Source organism: Chelonus insularis, unplaced genomic scaffold (assembly GCF_013357705.1).
Source record: "Chelonus insularis isolate UGA/USDA-ARS -01 unplaced genomic scaffold, ASM1335770v1 contig_310_pilon, whole genome shotgun sequence".
NCBI classification, from domain to species: Eukaryota; Metazoa; Arthropoda; class Insecta; order Hymenoptera; family Braconidae; genus Chelonus; species Chelonus insularis.
In genome coordinates, this window is record NW_023276483.1 from 384689 (window position 1) to 403879 (window position 19191).

The 19191-nt window shown below is 31.0% G+C and overlaps 5 protein-coding genes across 17 annotated transcripts; 2 read left to right on the forward strand and 3 right to left on the reverse strand.

Moving 5' to 3' along the window:
- Positions 1–1113: 1113 nt before the first annotated feature.
- Eps-15 (Epidermal growth factor receptor pathway substrate clone 15) lies at positions 1114–8400 on the reverse strand. Of its 2 annotated transcripts, XM_035080641.1 has the most exons (13): positions 8036–8398; positions 7512–7556; positions 7192–7425; positions 6804–7079; positions 6541–6735; positions 6261–6439; positions 6003–6165; positions 4062–4307; positions 3704–3766; positions 3093–3436; positions 2726–3023; positions 2356–2658; positions 1114–1895 (listed from the first exon to the last, which is right to left on the reverse strand). In XM_035080641.1, exons 1-13 carry the CDS (start codon positions 8060–8062, stop codon positions 1125–1127), a joined length of 3144 nt encoding a protein of 1047 aa, XP_034936532.1. In that variant the 5' UTR covers positions 8063–8398; the 3' UTR covers positions 1114–1124. The 2 variants fall into 2 exon arrangements, with proteins under 2 accessions (XP_034936532.1, XP_034936533.1); XM_035080642.1 differs by lacking the exon at positions 3704–3766 and having other exon boundaries at positions 8036–8400.
- A 483-nt stretch (positions 8401–8883) lies between these two features.
- On the reverse strand, positions 8884–10449 carry PCID2 (PCI domain-containing protein 2). The gene is made up of 4 exons (XM_035080685.1): positions 10289–10449; positions 10173–10214; positions 9978–10099; positions 8884–9901 (listed from the first exon to the last, which is right to left on the reverse strand). Exons 1-4 carry the CDS (start codon positions 10307–10309, stop codon positions 8908–8910), a joined length of 1179 nt encoding a protein of 392 aa, XP_034936576.1. The 5' UTR covers positions 10310–10449; the 3' UTR covers positions 8884–8907.
- A 38-nt stretch (positions 10450–10487) lies between these two features.
- LOC118065417 (uncharacterized) lies at positions 10488–11721 on the forward strand. Its single transcript, XM_035080686.1, has 4 exons — positions 10488–10752; positions 10837–11050; positions 11123–11486; positions 11571–11721. The coding sequence occupies exons 1-4, from the start codon at positions 10613–10615 to the stop codon at positions 11687–11689; spliced, it is 837 nt and encodes a 278-aa protein (XP_034936577.1). The 5' UTR covers positions 10488–10612; the 3' UTR covers positions 11690–11721.
- Positions 11714–12403, reverse strand: mRpS16 (mitochondrial ribosomal protein S16). Its single transcript, XM_035080687.1, has 2 exons — positions 12156–12403; positions 11714–12084 (listed from the first exon to the last, which is right to left on the reverse strand). Exons 1-2 carry the CDS (start codon positions 12276–12278, stop codon positions 11785–11787), a joined length of 423 nt encoding a protein of 140 aa, XP_034936578.1. The 5' UTR covers positions 12279–12403; the 3' UTR covers positions 11714–11784.
- A 79-nt stretch (positions 12404–12482) lies between these two features.
- lig (lingerer) lies at positions 12483–18468 on the forward strand. 12 transcript variants are annotated; one of them, XM_035080570.1, is made up of 10 exons: positions 12483–12579; positions 13573–13776; positions 13936–14314; positions 14425–16013; positions 16097–16307; positions 16381–16589; positions 17201–17410; positions 17472–17594; positions 17684–17959; positions 18054–18468. In XM_035080570.1, exons 2-10 carry the CDS (start codon positions 13642–13644, stop codon positions 18303–18305), a joined length of 3384 nt encoding a protein of 1127 aa, XP_034936461.1. In that variant the 5' UTR covers positions 12483–12579; positions 13573–13641; the 3' UTR covers positions 18306–18468. The 12 variants fall into 12 exon arrangements, with proteins under 12 accessions (XP_034936461.1, XP_034936466.1, XP_034936465.1 ...); XM_035080575.1 differs by lacking the exon at positions 12483–12579 and adding an exon at positions 12586–12725; XM_035080574.1 differs by lacking the exon at positions 12483–12579 and adding an exon at positions 12600–12743.
- The last annotated feature ends 723 nt before the right edge of the window (positions 18469–19191 follow it).

Here is a 19191-nt window from a genome sequence, read left to right on the forward strand (position 1 = left end):
TAAACAAGCAAACAGTGTTCATTCAGAATCAGCGATTCAATACAAAAAAATAATTTAATTGTACTATAAATATTTAGTTTTAACAATAAAATTTTTGTTGAAATAATAATATAGAAATATTTATTATCCTTATATTTACTGTGTATTGTTATTGTTTAGAATAAGAACGTTTACATGAATGTATATGTGTTATTCAAATAATAAACAGTTGAAAATAACAACATTTTTATTTGGCTATTTTAGGAAAAAAATTTGTTTTAATTAACAACTTTTTTTTTACTCTCCAGAATAGTTATTTTAATGTTTTAAAAAATAAAATTTATAATAAAAGAATATTAAGATAAAATAAAGAACGTGATTAAATGAATTTTCGATAGATGATTAAATATAAAAAAGATAGTATACTGAATGAGTTACAGTCTCAATTATGAGAATGATTATGAAGTAGAACAAGGAGAATATATACATTAAAAAGTTACATACATGCCGTAATTATTAAACAACAAAGTTGTTAGAGTAACAGCTAGAGTGAATGTTAAATCCAAATACACGTGATCATTTTCATTAGAAAACTAACAACTGATCAAGTGTTTATGGATTTTATCTATTATTATATTTAAATTGAACACCGTAGTCTTTGGAACGTACCGAGCAACATAAAAGAAGAACATAAGCTTAAATTGTATCACTTTTATACGAGGATATTCTTTTGAAAGTTTTCATATTTTATTGTTTTTTTTTGTTTTTTCATTTGATAACGTTAACTTTTTTAGTTATCTATTGTGTAATGCATCTTAGTCTGTGCAATGTAAATACATTGTTTAAGAAAGATTAAAATATATAATATTCACATGATGATATAACATTCTTTAAAAATTTTCAAACGCGAAATACAGAATAAATACTGGTTTAAAATAAAGGAAAATTATTTAACGTATTTTCAACATCATAAACCTTATCCTTTATTTTTTATTAATATTATGTTGATATTTAAAAACAAAATAAGACGACCAAACAGTTGAAAAATGAGATAATATGCTTATTATCATGTTTTTATCTAATTGTTGAGCATGAATTTAATTTAACTTGATTTTTTAATGTTTATAATTTCTATTCATGCCATTCTAAAACTTGCCTGCATTTTCTTGTTTACTAAGTTCAAGAGCAAGAGCAAAGTCAGCTTCTTCTTGAGCTTTACGCCGACGTCGTTCTTCTTCTGCATGCAAACTTTGTTGAGACGCCCAAGCAAGTTGTTCTTGTTCTGTAATCATTTTTGACATTTCTTTTCGACCATTCCAAGTCGCACTACCATTGTTTTTTACTTTGTTAGAATTACCATGACTTGTAAATATATCTTTAAAAACATGAGCTATATTCCGTTCAGAACGATTATGAGTTTTTATCGTTTTATTTGATGCAAAAGCTTCATCAAAATTAATAGGTTTATTCACTGAATTGATAGCATTGTTCTCAAAATCAACCTCATTAACATTTCTTGTGGAATTATTCTTGGAGTCTGTTAAACTGTTGTTAGATTTGTTAATATTATTTATTTTAGCTAAAGGAAATGTTTTTGAAAAGTCTGATTCAAATCCTTTATCAAAGGAATCCTTGTCGTTAAAAGAAAAGCTAGTTGCTTGAATTGAAGATGCTGTTGTTTCCAATCCGAATGGATCAACAGTACGTCCTTCGCTGATTAATTTATCTTGGGTTTTCTTATTTGCATTTAAATCATCATCATCGGCAAATGGATCGGCAATTTCAAATGGATCTTCATAGCGGTAGTCTCGAAATGGATCCTCAGTAAAGTCTGGTAGCTTTGGAGTTGGTGTTGGTGTAATGCGTGGTCTGCTTAACGGCCTTGTTGGTGCAGTTCGAGTAGGAACAAGATCCGGCTGAAGCAGGATTTTTCACGTGTCAATTTGATTTTACTGAAAAGTTAAAGAGGAAAGGGGGGCAAAAAGCCGCCGATTATCGTTTTACTCCATTGGACTGCTAGCCTTGCTACACTTATTGTGATAAAAAATTAATGAACTGTTGCAGGAATAAAAATAAATTAATAAAATGAATTAAAAAAACAACAACAAAATAATATAAAATAATAACAATATGAAAATGAAAAGAAAAAAAAACAATCACTGTGACGATGGCATGCTCCGGTAGTCATCAGATCTGTAGTATAACTGTAACATCAACTGCATTTACCTAAATAAATTTAAAAACAATATTTTTAACAAAGAATACATGTATTTTATGAATTAATTAAAGGAAAAAAAAATACAATCTACTAATAAAAAAAATAATTAAATTTACTTTTGAAATTATAGATAAAAAAAAACACCAAATTTAACTTACCTTAGCATCAAAGTTAGCAAAATCAGCAAATCCTCCGCCCGAAGTATTGAATTTTGGATTATTATTGTCATTTTGAGAAGCGAATGGATCTGAATTGGTATTAATAAATGGATCAGGTGTTGGCGATGGTGTTGGAGGAGCAGGAGCTGCTCGCATTGGTGTTGGCCCAGAAGATGGACGAGGGGGTGCAGGTCTAGGTGGTGGTTGTTTAGCTTTTTTTGGTGGAAGAGCAGGACTAGGGCTTTCTGGACGAGTAGGGGCATGTAAATTGGCAAAGGGATCATCACCAAATGGATCTTTTGCCTATAAATAAGAAAAAAAAAATTATTTTCTTTTAAACTACTTACTATTAAGTTTAAAAAATACATACTACTTCTGTAGTAGATTTATCATTTTTTTTGTTATCATCAAATGGCGCGAATGGATCTTGTTTTTCTTTTGCAGCAAATGGATCACTTGTAAAGTTAGATGATATTGTTTGCTTATCAAAGTTAGCAAATGGATCTCCATCTCCACTTTCAAAGGCATTCTTTGCTTTACTAGAACTAAATGGATCATTTTGATCTCCAAACGCATCTGAAGATCCATTGGCACCGGCAAATGAGTCAACAACTTTGGCTTCTCCTTCCTTTATTCCGTTGATTTTAGTCGAATTATCTTCATTTAACCTGTAAAAAATTCATCAACATAAATTATTTATTTTAAACAAATTTTAAACAGTAATAAAAGTAACATACTCTAATTCTTCAATTTCTGGATTAAATTGTAGACTAGTATCTGGAACAAGACTAGGATCTCCTGCAGCTATTGCTGAATCATAAATGGCAATTGCATCAGTCATCTGTCGTTGTTGTTCTTCTAAATGAGTGATTTTAGCTTTTGCTTGGCTTATTTGAAGTTGAGTATTTTGTAAATTTTTCGTTAATTCATTTAGTTGATCTCTACTTTTATTTTGTTGTTGTTCAAGTTGCTGTTCTTCTTGACGAAGGCCTTCTAATTCTTGGCGTTTACTATTTAGCTCTTCTTCTTGAGCTCGCAGAACTGTCTCTTGTTCTTCAGCTTGTTGGCGTAATTTATCCACCTTTTAAACAAATACAATAATTCATAGAAGAATTTTTTTGTATTACATTAATTATTTTTATAATAAGTATAAATGTATGAATAATCTTACAAAATAAATTATTAAACTTTTTTATTCAATATAATTTTGTGTTTTTTCATTATAATATTGATGCATGCACATACTTATACCTTTGGAATTGTAGAAAACAACGAATAATGATGTTACTCTTTCAGTAAATTATAAATAAAAAAGAAAAAAGAAAAAAAAATCTTAAAAAATAAATACCTTTTCCTGCTCTTCACGTGTTTCTCGTTCAACTTCACTTAATTCTTTCTCAATTTCTTCTCGCTATAAGTTGTATACATAAAAAAATTCAAAAATAAATCAATAAACAAAAAGAAACATATAAAAAAATAAAAATTTTAAACTTTATAATTGGAGAAATAAATAAAAATCATAATAATAAAATGAATTAACAATAAACGTTCTAAAGCATATAAATAAATATGATTATTTGTTTCATATTGTGCATGCATGCATCCAAACGCAAACAATAAGCTTATAAGGATCCGTAAAGTTTCCTCATGACATTTATCACATTACCTAATTATTTAATAATGACTTAGTAAATGACAATTTATACCTGTGCTTTTAGATCATTAAGGCGCTTTTGGGCTTCTCCTCTTTGATTTTCTAATTGTTTCAACGTGGCAGCTAAAGTATCCAATTCACTTTGCAAACTTTTGATCTCGCCATTCTTAATTTTAATATCAGCTTCTTTTTGCGCAATATCTTGTTCCATTGTACGTCTTTCTCGAGCTAATTCCGCAATATCCTTACTTATCATATCAAGTTCAGGATTAGAATAACCAGATACATTATTATTTTCCTGTAAACATAAGACGATCAAAATAGTAATTATGACATGAAACTATTTATAATGTTACTCTATAAGATAATTTGTTTATATTATTTAATACATCTTAATAATTCTTTCGATTTGCCAGTACGATTAAAAAATAAGTATGATACCTGGAAGAAAAAAATTTCACATCTTTGGAAAGGATCAGGAAGTAAGGATCTACATTTCGATATTAATGAAATAGAATTTCCAAAAGGGAATGAAACATTGAGGAATATTCACAAAAAATTATGGAATGAATATTATGAATGTTTAAAAAAACGATACTCTTCTTTTGAACCATCAAAGACTCTACATCCTACAGCTCTAGTCGCTTTAGAAGGAACATCAGTCACGTAGGCATTTATAAAATTTATTTTTATATAGGTTTTTCTTTAATATTAATTCATCCTGTTTATCTGTTCTATCTCTTTAAATAGAATGCCTTGCGATATTTGCATGTCACCTAATGATATACATACCATTGAGTCTGTAAACTGGTTTTACCGAAATACTTTTAACATTTATGCTGATGATGTAGAAGTTGATCTCACAGAAAATGTTGTAATTTCAGCTAATAATCGAGCTCTTTCTTTGTATAATGTACAAACCTTTCAAGAAGGTTTATATTGGTGTAAAATGGCTGATTCTTTATCAACACCATATTATCTTTATGTTGCTGATGAAACTGAACCTACAATAGCTGTTAGACCTGTTACTGCACTTAATTCAACGCATCCTAAATCACCTCAAATAATTCCAAAGTATGGATTAAAAATTTATTCATCTTGGACGCCTTGGTCCTCTTGTTCTGTATGTAATAATATAGGAATACAAATTCGATATGGATATTGCACTTTCTCTTCAATAAAATATGATAAAAATATTTTTATGAGTAATAATCATCAAAATTGGCCAAAAAGTGTACTAAATAATAATGAAAAAAAATTAAAACAAAAAATAGATAATGTATTAATAGTTTTTCAAAATAAAATGCCTTGTCGTTCATGGTTTACACCAAAAGAAATTCAAGAAATTTTCGAAATAAAGACAAGAAATACGGAAATAATGAGAAAATTTTGCAAAGTGAAATGCCAACGTGATGTAATTTTTGAGATTCGAGATAAAAGTGGAAGGGTATTAGAAAGTGCAAACAACAGTGCTGGTATTTATTCTACTGTTCAAGGAGTACCTGAGTCTCGACCTTCTGTTCAACGAATTACTATGTATCAGAAGCATGGACACCGAGTAAAATTAAAATGTCCTGGGTAATATTTAATTTTTAAATATTTATAGAGAAGATACTAATTTAAATAAAATTTTAAGCAATTTAAATGTTGACCTGCCAATCACCTGGAAAATTGGCATAAAGACAGTAGATCCTGAAATAATAAAAATCCAATCCCGTAAACGGATATACATAGATTCTCATCAACGAATAGTAATTAAAAATGCCCGATATGCTGATATTAATATTTACAGTTGCTGGCAACGAAATGTACTTGTAGGAACGATTCGGCTTGAAGTTGCTTACGATACTTCTTACAAATTAAATAATCAAATAATGATGTTTACTGGAATCCCTATAGTTTTTATTATTCTTTATGTATTTGTTCAAGCTTGGCGTGGTCGTCATCGCTCTATAAAATAATGAAATGACAAAAAATGAATACATTAACTCACCACTATTCCTCCATCTGTGAACTTTCTCAAAGATGGTGGCATCATTTCGGGTGTAAGAGATGAAGGTGGATCGATTCCTCTCAACTTTTGTTTTATAAGCCACATGGCTAAAGCAAACTGTTCTTTGTTTAATTTACCACTTTGACCTAAATCACAAAGGGCCCTAATAGTAGAAAAATAATATATGATAAAAAAAATTAGTTATAGTCGTTAATAATAAAATAATAATGTATAATTGAATAAAATTAATTTATTTACCATATGTGAGCTAAAACAGTTTGTGGAAGTCCACTCTGAAGAAATACATCTTTAATTTCTGTACCAGAAACAAATCCATCCATATCCATATCAGCTTGTAAAAATAATTTATCTGCTGCTGCTTGATCTTCTGGTGTAACTACCCATTGTGTTTGTGGCTGTGATTGTGGTTGTAAAGGCTATATATTTATTTAATAATTATCATTGAATTATCAAAATCTCAAAATCTTTAATTAATCATTTATCATAATATGAACATTTTAATCATGATAATGTTTACCTTAGTAGATTGTAGACCTACTAAATTATTGATTGCAGATGCATTGGGTAACGGTGGTATTGGCGGTGCTTTTATTGGCTCAGTTGTATCACTTATTAAAGGCGTATCTTTTCTTTTTCCTGGTGGCATTAATTCTGGTGGTAAGACACTTGGAATTGCATGTTTTTCTAGTGCTTTGTAGACTAGATGCATAGCCTACAAGAAATGATTTATAAAAATTAATAAATTAAAATAAAATTAAATCTCTCAATGATGATATTTACCACAACAAATTCATGTCTATCAAGCATTCCATCTTTATCAATATCAGCGAGATCCCAAATTTTACCAAGAGTATCCAATGGTAATTTACTATTAATTAAGACTCCTTTAACTTTATTACCTGGTATATAACCATTAGTAGGTTGTAAACTGTCAAACAGACAGTCATATTTAATACGTTCAGTTGGTTTAATTGACCAATCACCATTACTAACTGAACTTATGAGTGGTGGAGGAGGAACAGCTGGAGTTTTTTTTACTATCGGCGGAATATCACCCTAAAAATAATCAATATCACAAATAAAACTTCCTATTAACATAATCATATTGATATTAAAGCTTAATCGGTAAAATTATTGACCAAAATATAATTATATGACTATCTTTTACCATTTTAGGCGGAGGTATATCTTGACTCAAATTAGCCATATTTAGTTCACGTCCAGCCTGAGCAAAGGCACATAATTTTAAAGCGACAAACATCCCAGATTTATCAAGTGATCCTCTGGACTGAGGATCAGCCATATCCCATATTTTGCTAAGTATTACATCACTTAATTGGGATTTTTTAAGAAATCTCGCAGCATCCATAGCCTCAATTTTTCCTGACCCATTGGGATCCACCTTTTAGATACGTAATAAGAGATAAATATTGATACTTTATCGTTCAGATAGTTGAATTTATATAATAGCCTTGAACAATGCATTACCTGATTGTAATAAGCCTCATAGATAGCTTCATGACTCCCAGCCACCTGAAAAAAAATTATTTATTTGCCCGTGGATCAATAAAGAAACACAATAAAATGTAAGTGATTTAAAGAAGCTTTTAAGTTTTCTCTGTATGTCAGTCTGAAAAGAATGGCATACTTAATAGAATCAATCAACGATGACGACAATGATGATGATGATAATAATCATCATCATTATCATGTAAATGAATAAAATAAGGTAAATTCGATCAAAGAAAAAAGTGTATGAAAAGGCTAAATTGGTGTAATTATACAATTTTATCATAAATAGTGAAAAATATCAAAATTAAACATTAAAAAATAGCTTAAAAGTAAATTGTAAGCTATAAAGAATACGTCATGCAAAGGTAGCCTTTGACAAGAGTTATATACCCCGGCAGAAAAATATTTTTCATAGACTTGATTGAAATTTTAACAAGCTACAGAAAATAATACCGGTTTAATGTTCATATTGTTTATAAATAAAAAAAATATTCGTATACCTGTGTGGGTGACGGTAAAGCAGCCATACTTGCATAGAATACTAGCTTTAACCAATCGCACAGTCAATCGATAGCACTAGTCGTTTGTAACGATTTCGTCCCGCATTTCTTCACTGACGGATCTTTATCACCGGATGACGCCACTAAAATGACGCTTGTCAAAACGGACGTTTATTATGAATTGATGATAAGTCTTTAAAATGTAACAATTTTATGTCCTTCAAAGTTTTGTGTAAAATTACTGACTTTCGATCAAGAGAAAATTCACATACAACGTAATCGAATCAAGAACAAAACTCTATAAGCGAATACTCGTATTCAACATATACGCATACACGGATGTACATACACACAATATACTATTGATAGTTATATATACACGATATACACATACATGTATTCATTTTTTTCAGTTAATCCTGGTGTATGTTAGATTATCTACTATTCTTTTTTAATTCACTTTAATTTTTCTTTTATTTATAACTTTGAGAATAAAATAGTTGTAGTATTTATTATTATTGACAAAATCAATATCATATTTGGTATTTTGGTAAGAAAGGGATATTATTTTTTTATTTATTTTCGTAAATTTTGAAATGATGAGATCCGAGTACACACCAATAGCAGGTGGTTAGTCATACGTACCAACTTCTCTTCATCAATCATTGATACCAATTTAAGTAAATTTTATAAAAAAAATATGTACATTCAAATTTTGTGAAATAAAGTTTTATCAAAATTTTTATTAGTAATACAATATCTAAAACTTATTGATTTTATACAATAGATAATAATTATATTATTTTATAAAAATTATAAATAGTTTTATTAATTCAATTTGCTATATTTTTGATGATACATGAGTAATGTTATTAAATAATTGATGATAATCGAGGAAATGGATTTTGTTTTGAAATAACCAACTTTTTATGTTGGTGTGATATATATCCTTTAATTTTATTGTCGTAAATTAAATTGCAAACAAGACATTCAGTTTCATCCATATCAATATCTTCAACACCATACATTTCTAATGCTGTAAGGAGATTTTCCACTGGAATTTGATGTGTATTTAATGCCAGCCAAACTTTTTTGAAGAGATTTCTGTATGCTATCAGCTTCATTTTTTCAACAATAAGAAATATTCCTGCACCAATGAAAAAACTTTCATGTTGAGTCATAACTGTTTCAAGTTTTCGAAGATCACCTCTCTTAACAGCTTCAACTAATTCCCAAAATTCCATGAGATTATATTTTTCAAGTAAACTTTGCTTTGGCATATAGCCAAGTAACATTTTAACAGGTACTAAATACGTTAAAATTAATCGTTTATTTTTTGTCGATTGTCTATGGCAGCGTTCAAAAGCATACGTTAAATATTCGTCAGCAGCTTTATAATCACTATCAAACATAGCATTTCGTCCAACAAAAAATTTGTAAGTTACTCTTTGAGCTAGAGGAAATTGATCCTTGTATATAGATGATTCGATTGCTCGTATAAGGGGTTTGCATAGGTGAAGTTTATTAATTTTAAAATAAACTTTAAGTAATTGATTCACCAAAGCAAGCATTCCCCAACGCTTAGAGTCTTCTTCTGAACTTCTGTTATCTGCTGCACACACTCGAAAACAACCCATCAAACATTCTGCACATTTTTCTAATACTTCGCCGGGTTTTGTATTTTTGGTTTTTGTTTTTTCTGCTCGAATAGCTAAAAGTCTAAGTTCTAAACATACTACATTCATTACAGGTAACATCCAATTCTCTTCTTTCTGTAGTTGCAGAATTTTTATTAAGCTCTGTACCATCGAACTCTGATGATTATACATCATTCGTGGATCATCTTTATTAATTGATATGAGTGTTCTGAAATATTTTAAAATTGTATATTATTTTTATTATATATAGAAAAAACAATTATACTAATAATATGACTACGAACTTGAGATGGAGATGAACTAAATCATCAAAAGGTGTTGGAAGATGCTCTATAGCTTTTACAATCGAATTTTCAGTAATAATATGTGATATTACTGTATGACTATGTCTTAGCGATAATAATTCCTGTCGATATTAAAAAACTTTTTTATTAAAATTTCAATTGAATTAGAATGTTAAATAATTTTTTGAAACCTACCGCTAAAGCTTCTCCATCCTGATTGTTCCAAACTCGACGAAGCTAAAATTATAACCTCCAAAATAAACTTTTGCTACTTAAATAAACATGTAATAAACTAACCAACATTTAATTACCTGCATTATATATGAATCCATTTTATAATAGTTAGAATAAAATAAATAATTGTCAAAAAACTTTTGAATTTTCACAAATAATCGAAAAAATGTATTCCTAGAACTCTTCAACTAAAGTGGAACCTTTCATTTATCAAAGAAGTCTTCATTCAAATTGATGAATTTATTTGTAGATGGCGTATGAAATAAACAACAAACCTGTTTACAAATATGGCTGAATAATTCAAGTTGAATATTATTTACATAAACATTTTATTTCTATTATTATTATTTTATCTAGTTTATAGAGTCAAAAGATATTTTAATTCATCTAAAAATAAAGAAATGGAGGAACTTAAAGAGGAATTGAAAGAATTACGTCAAAAGAAACAAGATCTCATTGACAAAGGAATGCAAATACGTGATCAGTTGGCTGAATTTGAAACTTACTTAAAAAACAATAAGAAAACTATTTTTATTGAATCGTATGTATGCACTTTTAATATCTATGAAATTATTTTTTTTTTTCATTCCAAAGTTAAATATTTAATACATAAATTTATTAATAGAGCAGAGCCTTTATTATCTACTAATCAATCAGCTATGAGTTTGAATTCTAAAAAAACATCTTTAAATCAGTTGAATGCTGCAACACGTCAAATTACAGGGATTGTATTTAAAGATGTTAATAAAAAGTGGTTAAAAGATCATATCTGGCTTTATGAAATGACAGTAGTGTTGAAAGTTATTCAATTTCAAATGTTTTTAACAATTAATAAAAAGGTACGATATTTTAATTTTCTTTTTTACTTTACATAAAAAATTTCCAGTAGTAATGATTTATTTATACTATAGAATTTGAAAGAAAACGAAATTCTTGATATAAAATGTACTTTATCGAATATTGAACAATGTTATTTGAATGAATTAACTCCATGGATTGATACACTGACGAAATTAAAAAATTTCACTCATCTAATGTCAGCTTTTAGTGAATATAATGATCAAAATATATTTCGAATGAAAATATTGAACAAGCTTGAAAGTAAAAAAATTGTTACTATAAAAGAATCTACTGAAGAAGGCGGAGGTTTAATTGCTTATGTACACGATTCACATGCATCAAAAAAGATTTATGTCAAATTTAATTGGAGGCTACAATTGAATCCACAAACAACATCTATAGATCATATATTTGATATTGATGGAATAGATAATGGTATTTATAAATATATTAATGTATGCATAATATTAAATATTTATTAACATAAATTGATTATCGTATTATTTTATGTTACAACAGAATTTGTGACTGCCAATGAAGAAATTTTTAAAAACTTCTGCAAACGTGGTTTAAAGAAAAATGAATTAGAAAAACTGTGGTATGACTTGTGTGTAGCTATAAATGAGTATAAACAATAATTATTATTTAAATAAGTAACTATGTTTTCCAATAAATTCACTTTATTATATAAGTAATAAACTATCTTTCTGATAAAAAAAAATGATTTGATTTATTAGTTAGATGCTTCAGCTTTTTCAGTTTCTTGTTTATCCTGTAATTCTTGAGCTTTTGCTTCTTCTTCAGCTTTTCTTCTATTTGTCCAGGCTGTCCAATATGTAAGTGGATGGATAGGAAAATATCCAGCTAATCCTAATAATTGAGCGATCGGTTTAGATACCTCAACTTTTGGTTGACTCATCCAATATTGTAGCCGATTAAAATTAAAAGTTACTAATTTTTCATTATATTTATTAGCCATAGGGTCAAAAGTGCCTAATTGTTCTATCGGTGGTTCGCGTTGTTCTTTATGTTCCTAGTGAAAACATTTGAATTTATAATTTGACTAAAAAATTCAAATAACACTATTAATAAATAAATTCATACTTCCATGACAACGATGTGAAAAAATGGTCTATTTGCACATCCATATTTAGCTAAACGTATAGATTTCCAAGTACCTGGATCTATTCCGGTACCTCTAGCTGGGTGTAAGGGGAATCGAGGCATGTCACTATTAAAATGACTTAAAATACTTATATTATGTGCACAAAAATATTAGATAATTTTTAGGTTATATCAAATAAATTCGTAAATTGGGAAAACTAACGCATGCGTAACACCACGTATAACATACATATACATATGTACATGTATGTTGTACATACGAAAGAAAAAAAATGAAAACTTTTGGCTGGTTTTCATAGAATCTGTTAAACTGAAAAAATTACACGGCGTATATACGTTCGTGTAATGTAAATCGTCGTTGTCGTGAAGGCACCAATAAACACTGAGGACGATAGGTCGGGAGGTAAGCTTAAGATTACACAAAGTCAAGTGTATGAAACATTTAATATAATTATAGCATAAAAAAATTTTCATGTACATATACGGCTTACTATAAAAGTAATAGTGCATCATTAAAATTGTGTTTTTAATTATTGTGATACTTTATTGGTTAGTAAGAAGAACTAGGTAAAGCGTCTTACAAAGTGTTTAACAGGGGGTATAGACCTGAGATCACGTGATTAAGTTTCGTTTAGAGCGCACTAACCAGGTACAGGGGGATAATACATTGTGTATTTTTCACAGCTTCATGCGCGCCTAGGTTGTAAAAATAATAAGTACCGTAAAATTGGCGCGTTTAGTGTTATCGATAATTTGATAAATTATTATCTTGGAGGCTCAATACTTAGTGAGTTAAAGCATTTACATTTCGGTCTAAAATCCGCCATTCTACCTACAGATTTTGTGAAAATGATATAGTAATGTGCGTGCATGTGTGTATGTATGTTGTGCCGCCGTCGCGACGATGCTTGACAAGCCTTCCCCTGAATCCACAAATGGCGTCCGTCGTGCACATGGTATCGCGAAACTACGTTCGTAAATTCTTTAATTTATTTCTTTAACGTACAACTTGCCACAGGTGACGATTTCACGAGGCTAATCTTGCCTCTTTATCGTGGTGACACGAGGGTAGGTACGCGAACGACGTTTCCGGTTATCAATTAGTATAGATCATACAATAAAGGTAGAATTTTTCTTGACGAATAGACACCGGGTTAAAGATACCGGTTACACGATGATTCATAAGTTGAAGGATTTATATATTCTAAATTATCGCTTTTTTATCGTTAATTTTTACTCGCCGGTATACATGTTTATGGAAACAATGGCGTTTCTTCCACAATTATAGTTGTGCTAGCAAAAAATGAATATTGAATATGGTTTTACTTAGATTAAATATTTAATGTTTATAAACTTTTGAATTTATATTAATAACATGTTTATTTTGTTGTTACAGATTGTAAATAGCACGTGTATATAGGTGTAATAGACAAAGAAAATAGATAAACGGATTTAGTAGCTTGCGATGAGTTCAGGCAACAAATCGTTGGTGTCCTCCGGTGGGAGAGGCACCAGCAAAAGCAAGTCTCAACAACATGGAAAATCAGATCAACACCATCATACAAAGTCTACAGATTCTACTAAGCATGAAAAAGGACAGGTAACTTCTACTCCATTATAAACGCCAACTTTCTTTACACAAATTTACAATATACGTATAACTAAAATATTATTTATAACAATTCACAAATAAATAATTTTTAAAATTTCTATGTCAAATTTACTATGTTTAAGTTAAAAAATAATGTATTATTCCTAGATTAATAAAGATCAGTCAAAACATGCACAAATAATTGATACTCGATCAGGCGGTATTGACGATCCAGCTTTAAAAGATCATATAAAACAAATTATGGAAGTTACTCGGCGTTCGGAGGACGAGGTCATTATGGCTCTTCACGACAGTGATTGGGATTTTGATCGAGCTGTGAATGACCTCCTTGAAGGTGTTTCCACGGAGTGGGAAGTGAAAAAGAAGAAACCTCGTCAACCAAGTGGTACTAAGCAGAGTGCGGATCAGTCGACTGATCATGAAGAAAGTGGTGGTGGCGGTGGAGGCGATTGGGAAGAGAGACGTAATCAGCGAGGAGGTGGACCACCACGTTTGCGAGGACGTGGTAATCATGATAATCGTGGTTGTAAGTATTTATTTGTTAAATTTACATATTTTTATTTTATATGCAATGACAAATACATATTTAATATTTTTTATTTATATAACGATTAATATATATATTTTTTTCAATAGGGCGTGGTCGGGAAAACAAGGAAAATGAGAGAAATATGGAGGATAATGTACGGGAAGGTGGTAACTACGGTGGTGGAAGACGAGGCCGTGGTGGACCTGGAAGATCTGGTCGTGGTGGACGAGGTGGTAGAGGCCTTGGCCCTCGTACATTTGCCAATCGTGGTGATTCATCTTCTGGTGCTCATACTTTTAATCGTCCGATTGATACTTGGACTGGTAGTGAAGAACAACAACAAATTAGTCAAGATTCTAAAATGACGAGTGATCCATGGAATAATTTTGAACCTACTGAAGACTGGGAAAATGAAGAATATACAGGTTCTTTAGCAGATACAAAAGTTTTTACTCCAAGTACATCAATGAATGATCAGACTGTCGGAGAAGAGTCAAAAGTTTTACCAGATACTAATTCTCAAACAAATGTAACGGCTATGAATCTTGGTGGGCTTCCACAAGAAGACTTGTCTAAATTAACGGAAGTTTCGTCAATACAACCGCAACAATCATCTCTTATGCAATCACAATCTCAGCAATCTCAACAACAACAGCAAACTCTTGGTATGTCAACACAAATTCAACTTACACAGCAATCTAATACACTGACTGCCGCTCAGAGCCAATATCTTACTCAATTGACTCAGCAAACTAGCGAGAGTTATAAAAATGCAAATCAATCTGCATTTTCATCAATGAATATGACCAGTCAACCTCAGAGACAACAAAAACAACGACCGCGAGTACCACCACCATCGAAAATTCCCTCAACTGCAGTCGAAATGCCCGGTGATACTGTTAATAGTATAGGCTTTTTAGATGTCCAATTTGGTGCTCTTGAATTCGGAGGTGATAATACAACACTCGAGAGTACGGCGGCTGATAAGTATAATTCATCAGCTGCAAACATCTCCACAATGGATGTAACATCTAATGTAGCAGGTACAGGAATGGCTAATTCTACAACATCTTCAAATACTTTAGATATTGACACTGCACAACAAAGTGGTTCATTCAATACTTCTTCTCAAATGATTGCCTCACCAAATAATGCTGGTATGTCATATGGAAGTACCAGCACAAGTTCTACAACATACCAACCGCAAAAAACATCGTATCAATCATCAAATATTACTGCATCTAGTAATTATAATGCTTATTCATCAGCAAGTGGACAGTCAGTGCAATCATCTTTTCCAACTGTTACCGGTGGAAGTGGAAATAACTTTACAACAACGACATCCGTTACTCAACCCGGCTATAGTGGTACTTCATCTTACCCTCAATCTAATGCTTCAACGTTTAGTCAAGCTTCACCTTCGGCACAATCATCTACAGGAACATCGGCATATAATCAAACAACAACGTCTAACCAAGGATATCAATCTAGTGGTGGATTTGTTCCATCGACTACTGCTCAATATCAAGTATCTCAATCAAATACTGGAGCAAATAGTAACACTGGTTATCAAGCGTCGAGCTATCAAGGTTCTTCATTCCAATCATCATCACAGGCCTATCAACCGTCCGCTACGACATTTACGTCACCAATAACTCAATCAAATAGCAATGCCTATCAAAGTTCATCGCATTCTGTGGGTGTAAAATTATTTATTTATTAAATGATAAATTATCATTAAAAATAGCATAATAATTTATTTTACTATTAATATTTTAGGTTTACGGCAGTGCCTATGGTAATTATAACACTCAGACGCAAACATCTCACAACCATACAAAGTTGAATAATAACGCGTCTAGTAAAGACTCTCAATACGATAGCAATGCAACGACTAGTAGTGGTTCTTTAGCAACAACGAGTACTCCATCATTAGGACTTTCTTCATCATCTGTAAACAGTTCACAAACCAAAGTATCAAGTTCTAATGGTAGGTTATAATATTGTGTAATATAAATTAATTGAGATAAGTAACATTTTAACGATATTCAATATGACATTAGCTGTACCAAAAAGTACGTCAACTGGTAGTACAGTGACAGGAGCAAGTATTACTGGTGCTAGTAGTGCAGGAGGGGCTGCTAGCAATATGACTCCTACTATGCTCAGTCATTCGTATATCATGGGTCAAGGTGTACCTTATGCTACATTCCAACAGCCAATGTATAGTTACGAGGATCTTCAACTAATGCAACAAAGAATACCTCATATGGTCAGTCAATAGTAGATATTTTTGAATTTATTTTATTCGCGCACGAATACTCAATAGATATTTTCCTTTTAATACTTTTTGCTGTAAGGAATGTTGTCGTTCAATTATATTTTATCTCTGGTGCTTGGTAGTAATTGATTTTTCTGTTTAAACTTTCACTATTAATATTTATGTATTTTTGAATTATTGTTCTATTTAGTTGACAAATTTATGTTTATATTCGCACCTTGTGGCTTTAGTATATCATTATTTTTATAAATAATTATTTCACATGATTAGATCATTTCATTCAGTGTTATTATCATCAATTACTTTGGCGCGATTATTGTAATTCCAGGGATGCGTCGTAAATAAGTGAAAGTTTATTATTAAATATCTTGGATAGCACGAGGTGGAATGAAAAAAAAAGTCAAGTAAAATTTAAGAGAAACTTTACGTCAAATTATGTCATTCTACGCATGTAAATTATTGGACATCTCATTATGTATCTTTGTATATCTTCCTCGTGCATCTATAGATTGTCTTAGGTATTTAGTTAGAGGTCTCCTCGTATTTGGAGTACACAGTGTATGCATGTAGTTTTGTGTTTGGCCTCCCTGACTAACCTGCAGCCAACTACTGGTTACTATGATGCGGCACTGGGGTATCAGACAACTGGTCCAGCTACGAGTCTTGGTGGTGGAAGGAGCGATCCACTCTCGGGGGTCCAAGGAGTACAAGGTGTGCAAGGAGTTCAAGGCGCTTATACCAGTATGAGTGATGGACGATTCGCAAGAAATGACAGCAATGCATCACCAGTACCATCAACGATGTCACAACAGGTAAAACTGCCGTTAAGAGATATAAAAAAAATAGCGATATAATGAAAAATATAATTTTTAGACGGCAACCCAACATCAACAGCCTATGATGAATCCTACATTGCCACCGGGATATGCTTATTTTGCTTATGGAGGAGGAATAATGCCAGGAAGCTTTCAATATAGTGGGCCAGCTATTTATCCGGTAGGAATAAATATATATGTATTTTTTTTAAACAGTAAATTTAAAAAATAATTTTATACAATTATGATCAAATAACCTTTTCTTTACAGCAGATAGCTACTGCAGGAAGTGCTGGTACAAATAGCGGTGCATACAGTGCAAAGCCTGGTAGTTATGGGTCAGGATATGGAGGCGGTGCAAGTTATGATACACTCGCTAATACCGGACCCACTGGTGATTATAAGAGTGCTAGCAGTGGTTATAGTGGGACCCAAACTGGTAAAACTGGCACTTCTACTGGCAACACAAATTCTGGAGCATCATCAGCCACTGATATTGGTGCAACTATGTATGCCAAGAATCATGTTGCTCTTAATAAAGTAAACGTGAGTTATTCTTTTTAAAGAAATATATTGATAGAGAGAAAAACAAATAACTGTAATACCCAATAATTAATTAATGTTTTTATATTTTTTAAAGCAGTCCTATGATAAACAAACTTTCCATTCAGCAACTCCGCCTCCATTTGGACTGACTGGAAGTCAAAGTGCTGGAATGCCTGGTGGTTATGGTGGTCCACATTTGTTTATATCAACAATGCCACAACATATTCATCAACCACTTCATCAGGACGGCAGTAATAGCTCAGGTCAAAGATCCAATGCGAGTTCACAAAATAAAGCACAGGCTAAGCCTGGCTATAGTTCAGCTTATTGGGCTGCTGGTAATTAAATCTACAATAAAAAAAAAGACCGAGTATACTCTCGCGTCTTTCGCGTGCTCGTTTTTGCGAAAAACGCAATTGTATTAAAAGAATAGATTAAAACGAAGAATTCTTATACACATAGAATGCGCAATTATGTACGCATAAAAACATAGAAAAATAAAAAAAAAATATTATAGAGAATGGAAAAAAAAGAGAGACGAGCTAACATACGCCTTCGCCGCCTGCGAACGATACAGACTCTCGAATGAAATCGCACATTCGACTAGGTGATACTTGTTTATTAATTTCTTTTATCTTTTTGTTTTTCATTTATTTCGTGTATTGTAGAAAATTTTGTAAAATGAAAGTATGAAAATTCAAATTATCTCAATTAAAGTGGATATCTATGGATGGGTATCAAAATAAATTTATTTGAAAAAATTCCTGTAATCTTTTTCTGAGAAATTGACGCTTGCAACGAATTCAAAGTGCAATCGCTTTAACGAAATAAAACGTTTAGCGGTAATTGTAACTAAGACGTTGATTTGTATCACGACTGATTAGTAAGGAAAAAGATGAATAACAGGGCGGCCTGAACTATATCAACACGTGGGCTCTCGTACTGTGGATTTACATTCTATCGTCCTTTTGATATATTTAGATGCAACGTGCTTTATGTAATTGATTGAAAAAAATTTTCTACATTGTATAAACAATCCAATTAAGTTTTTTTCCTTTATATTGAATTTAAATTGACAACAATAATTGAGTATATCACAAGTTTATGCATTTGAATTTAAAACAATATTCTGAGTAAGTAATAAAGTAAAGTATATCAACAAAAATTTTAAAAGTAATATTTATCCGTGAATAGATTGATTTTTTTATATAAATTCTTCCTAATCAATGACA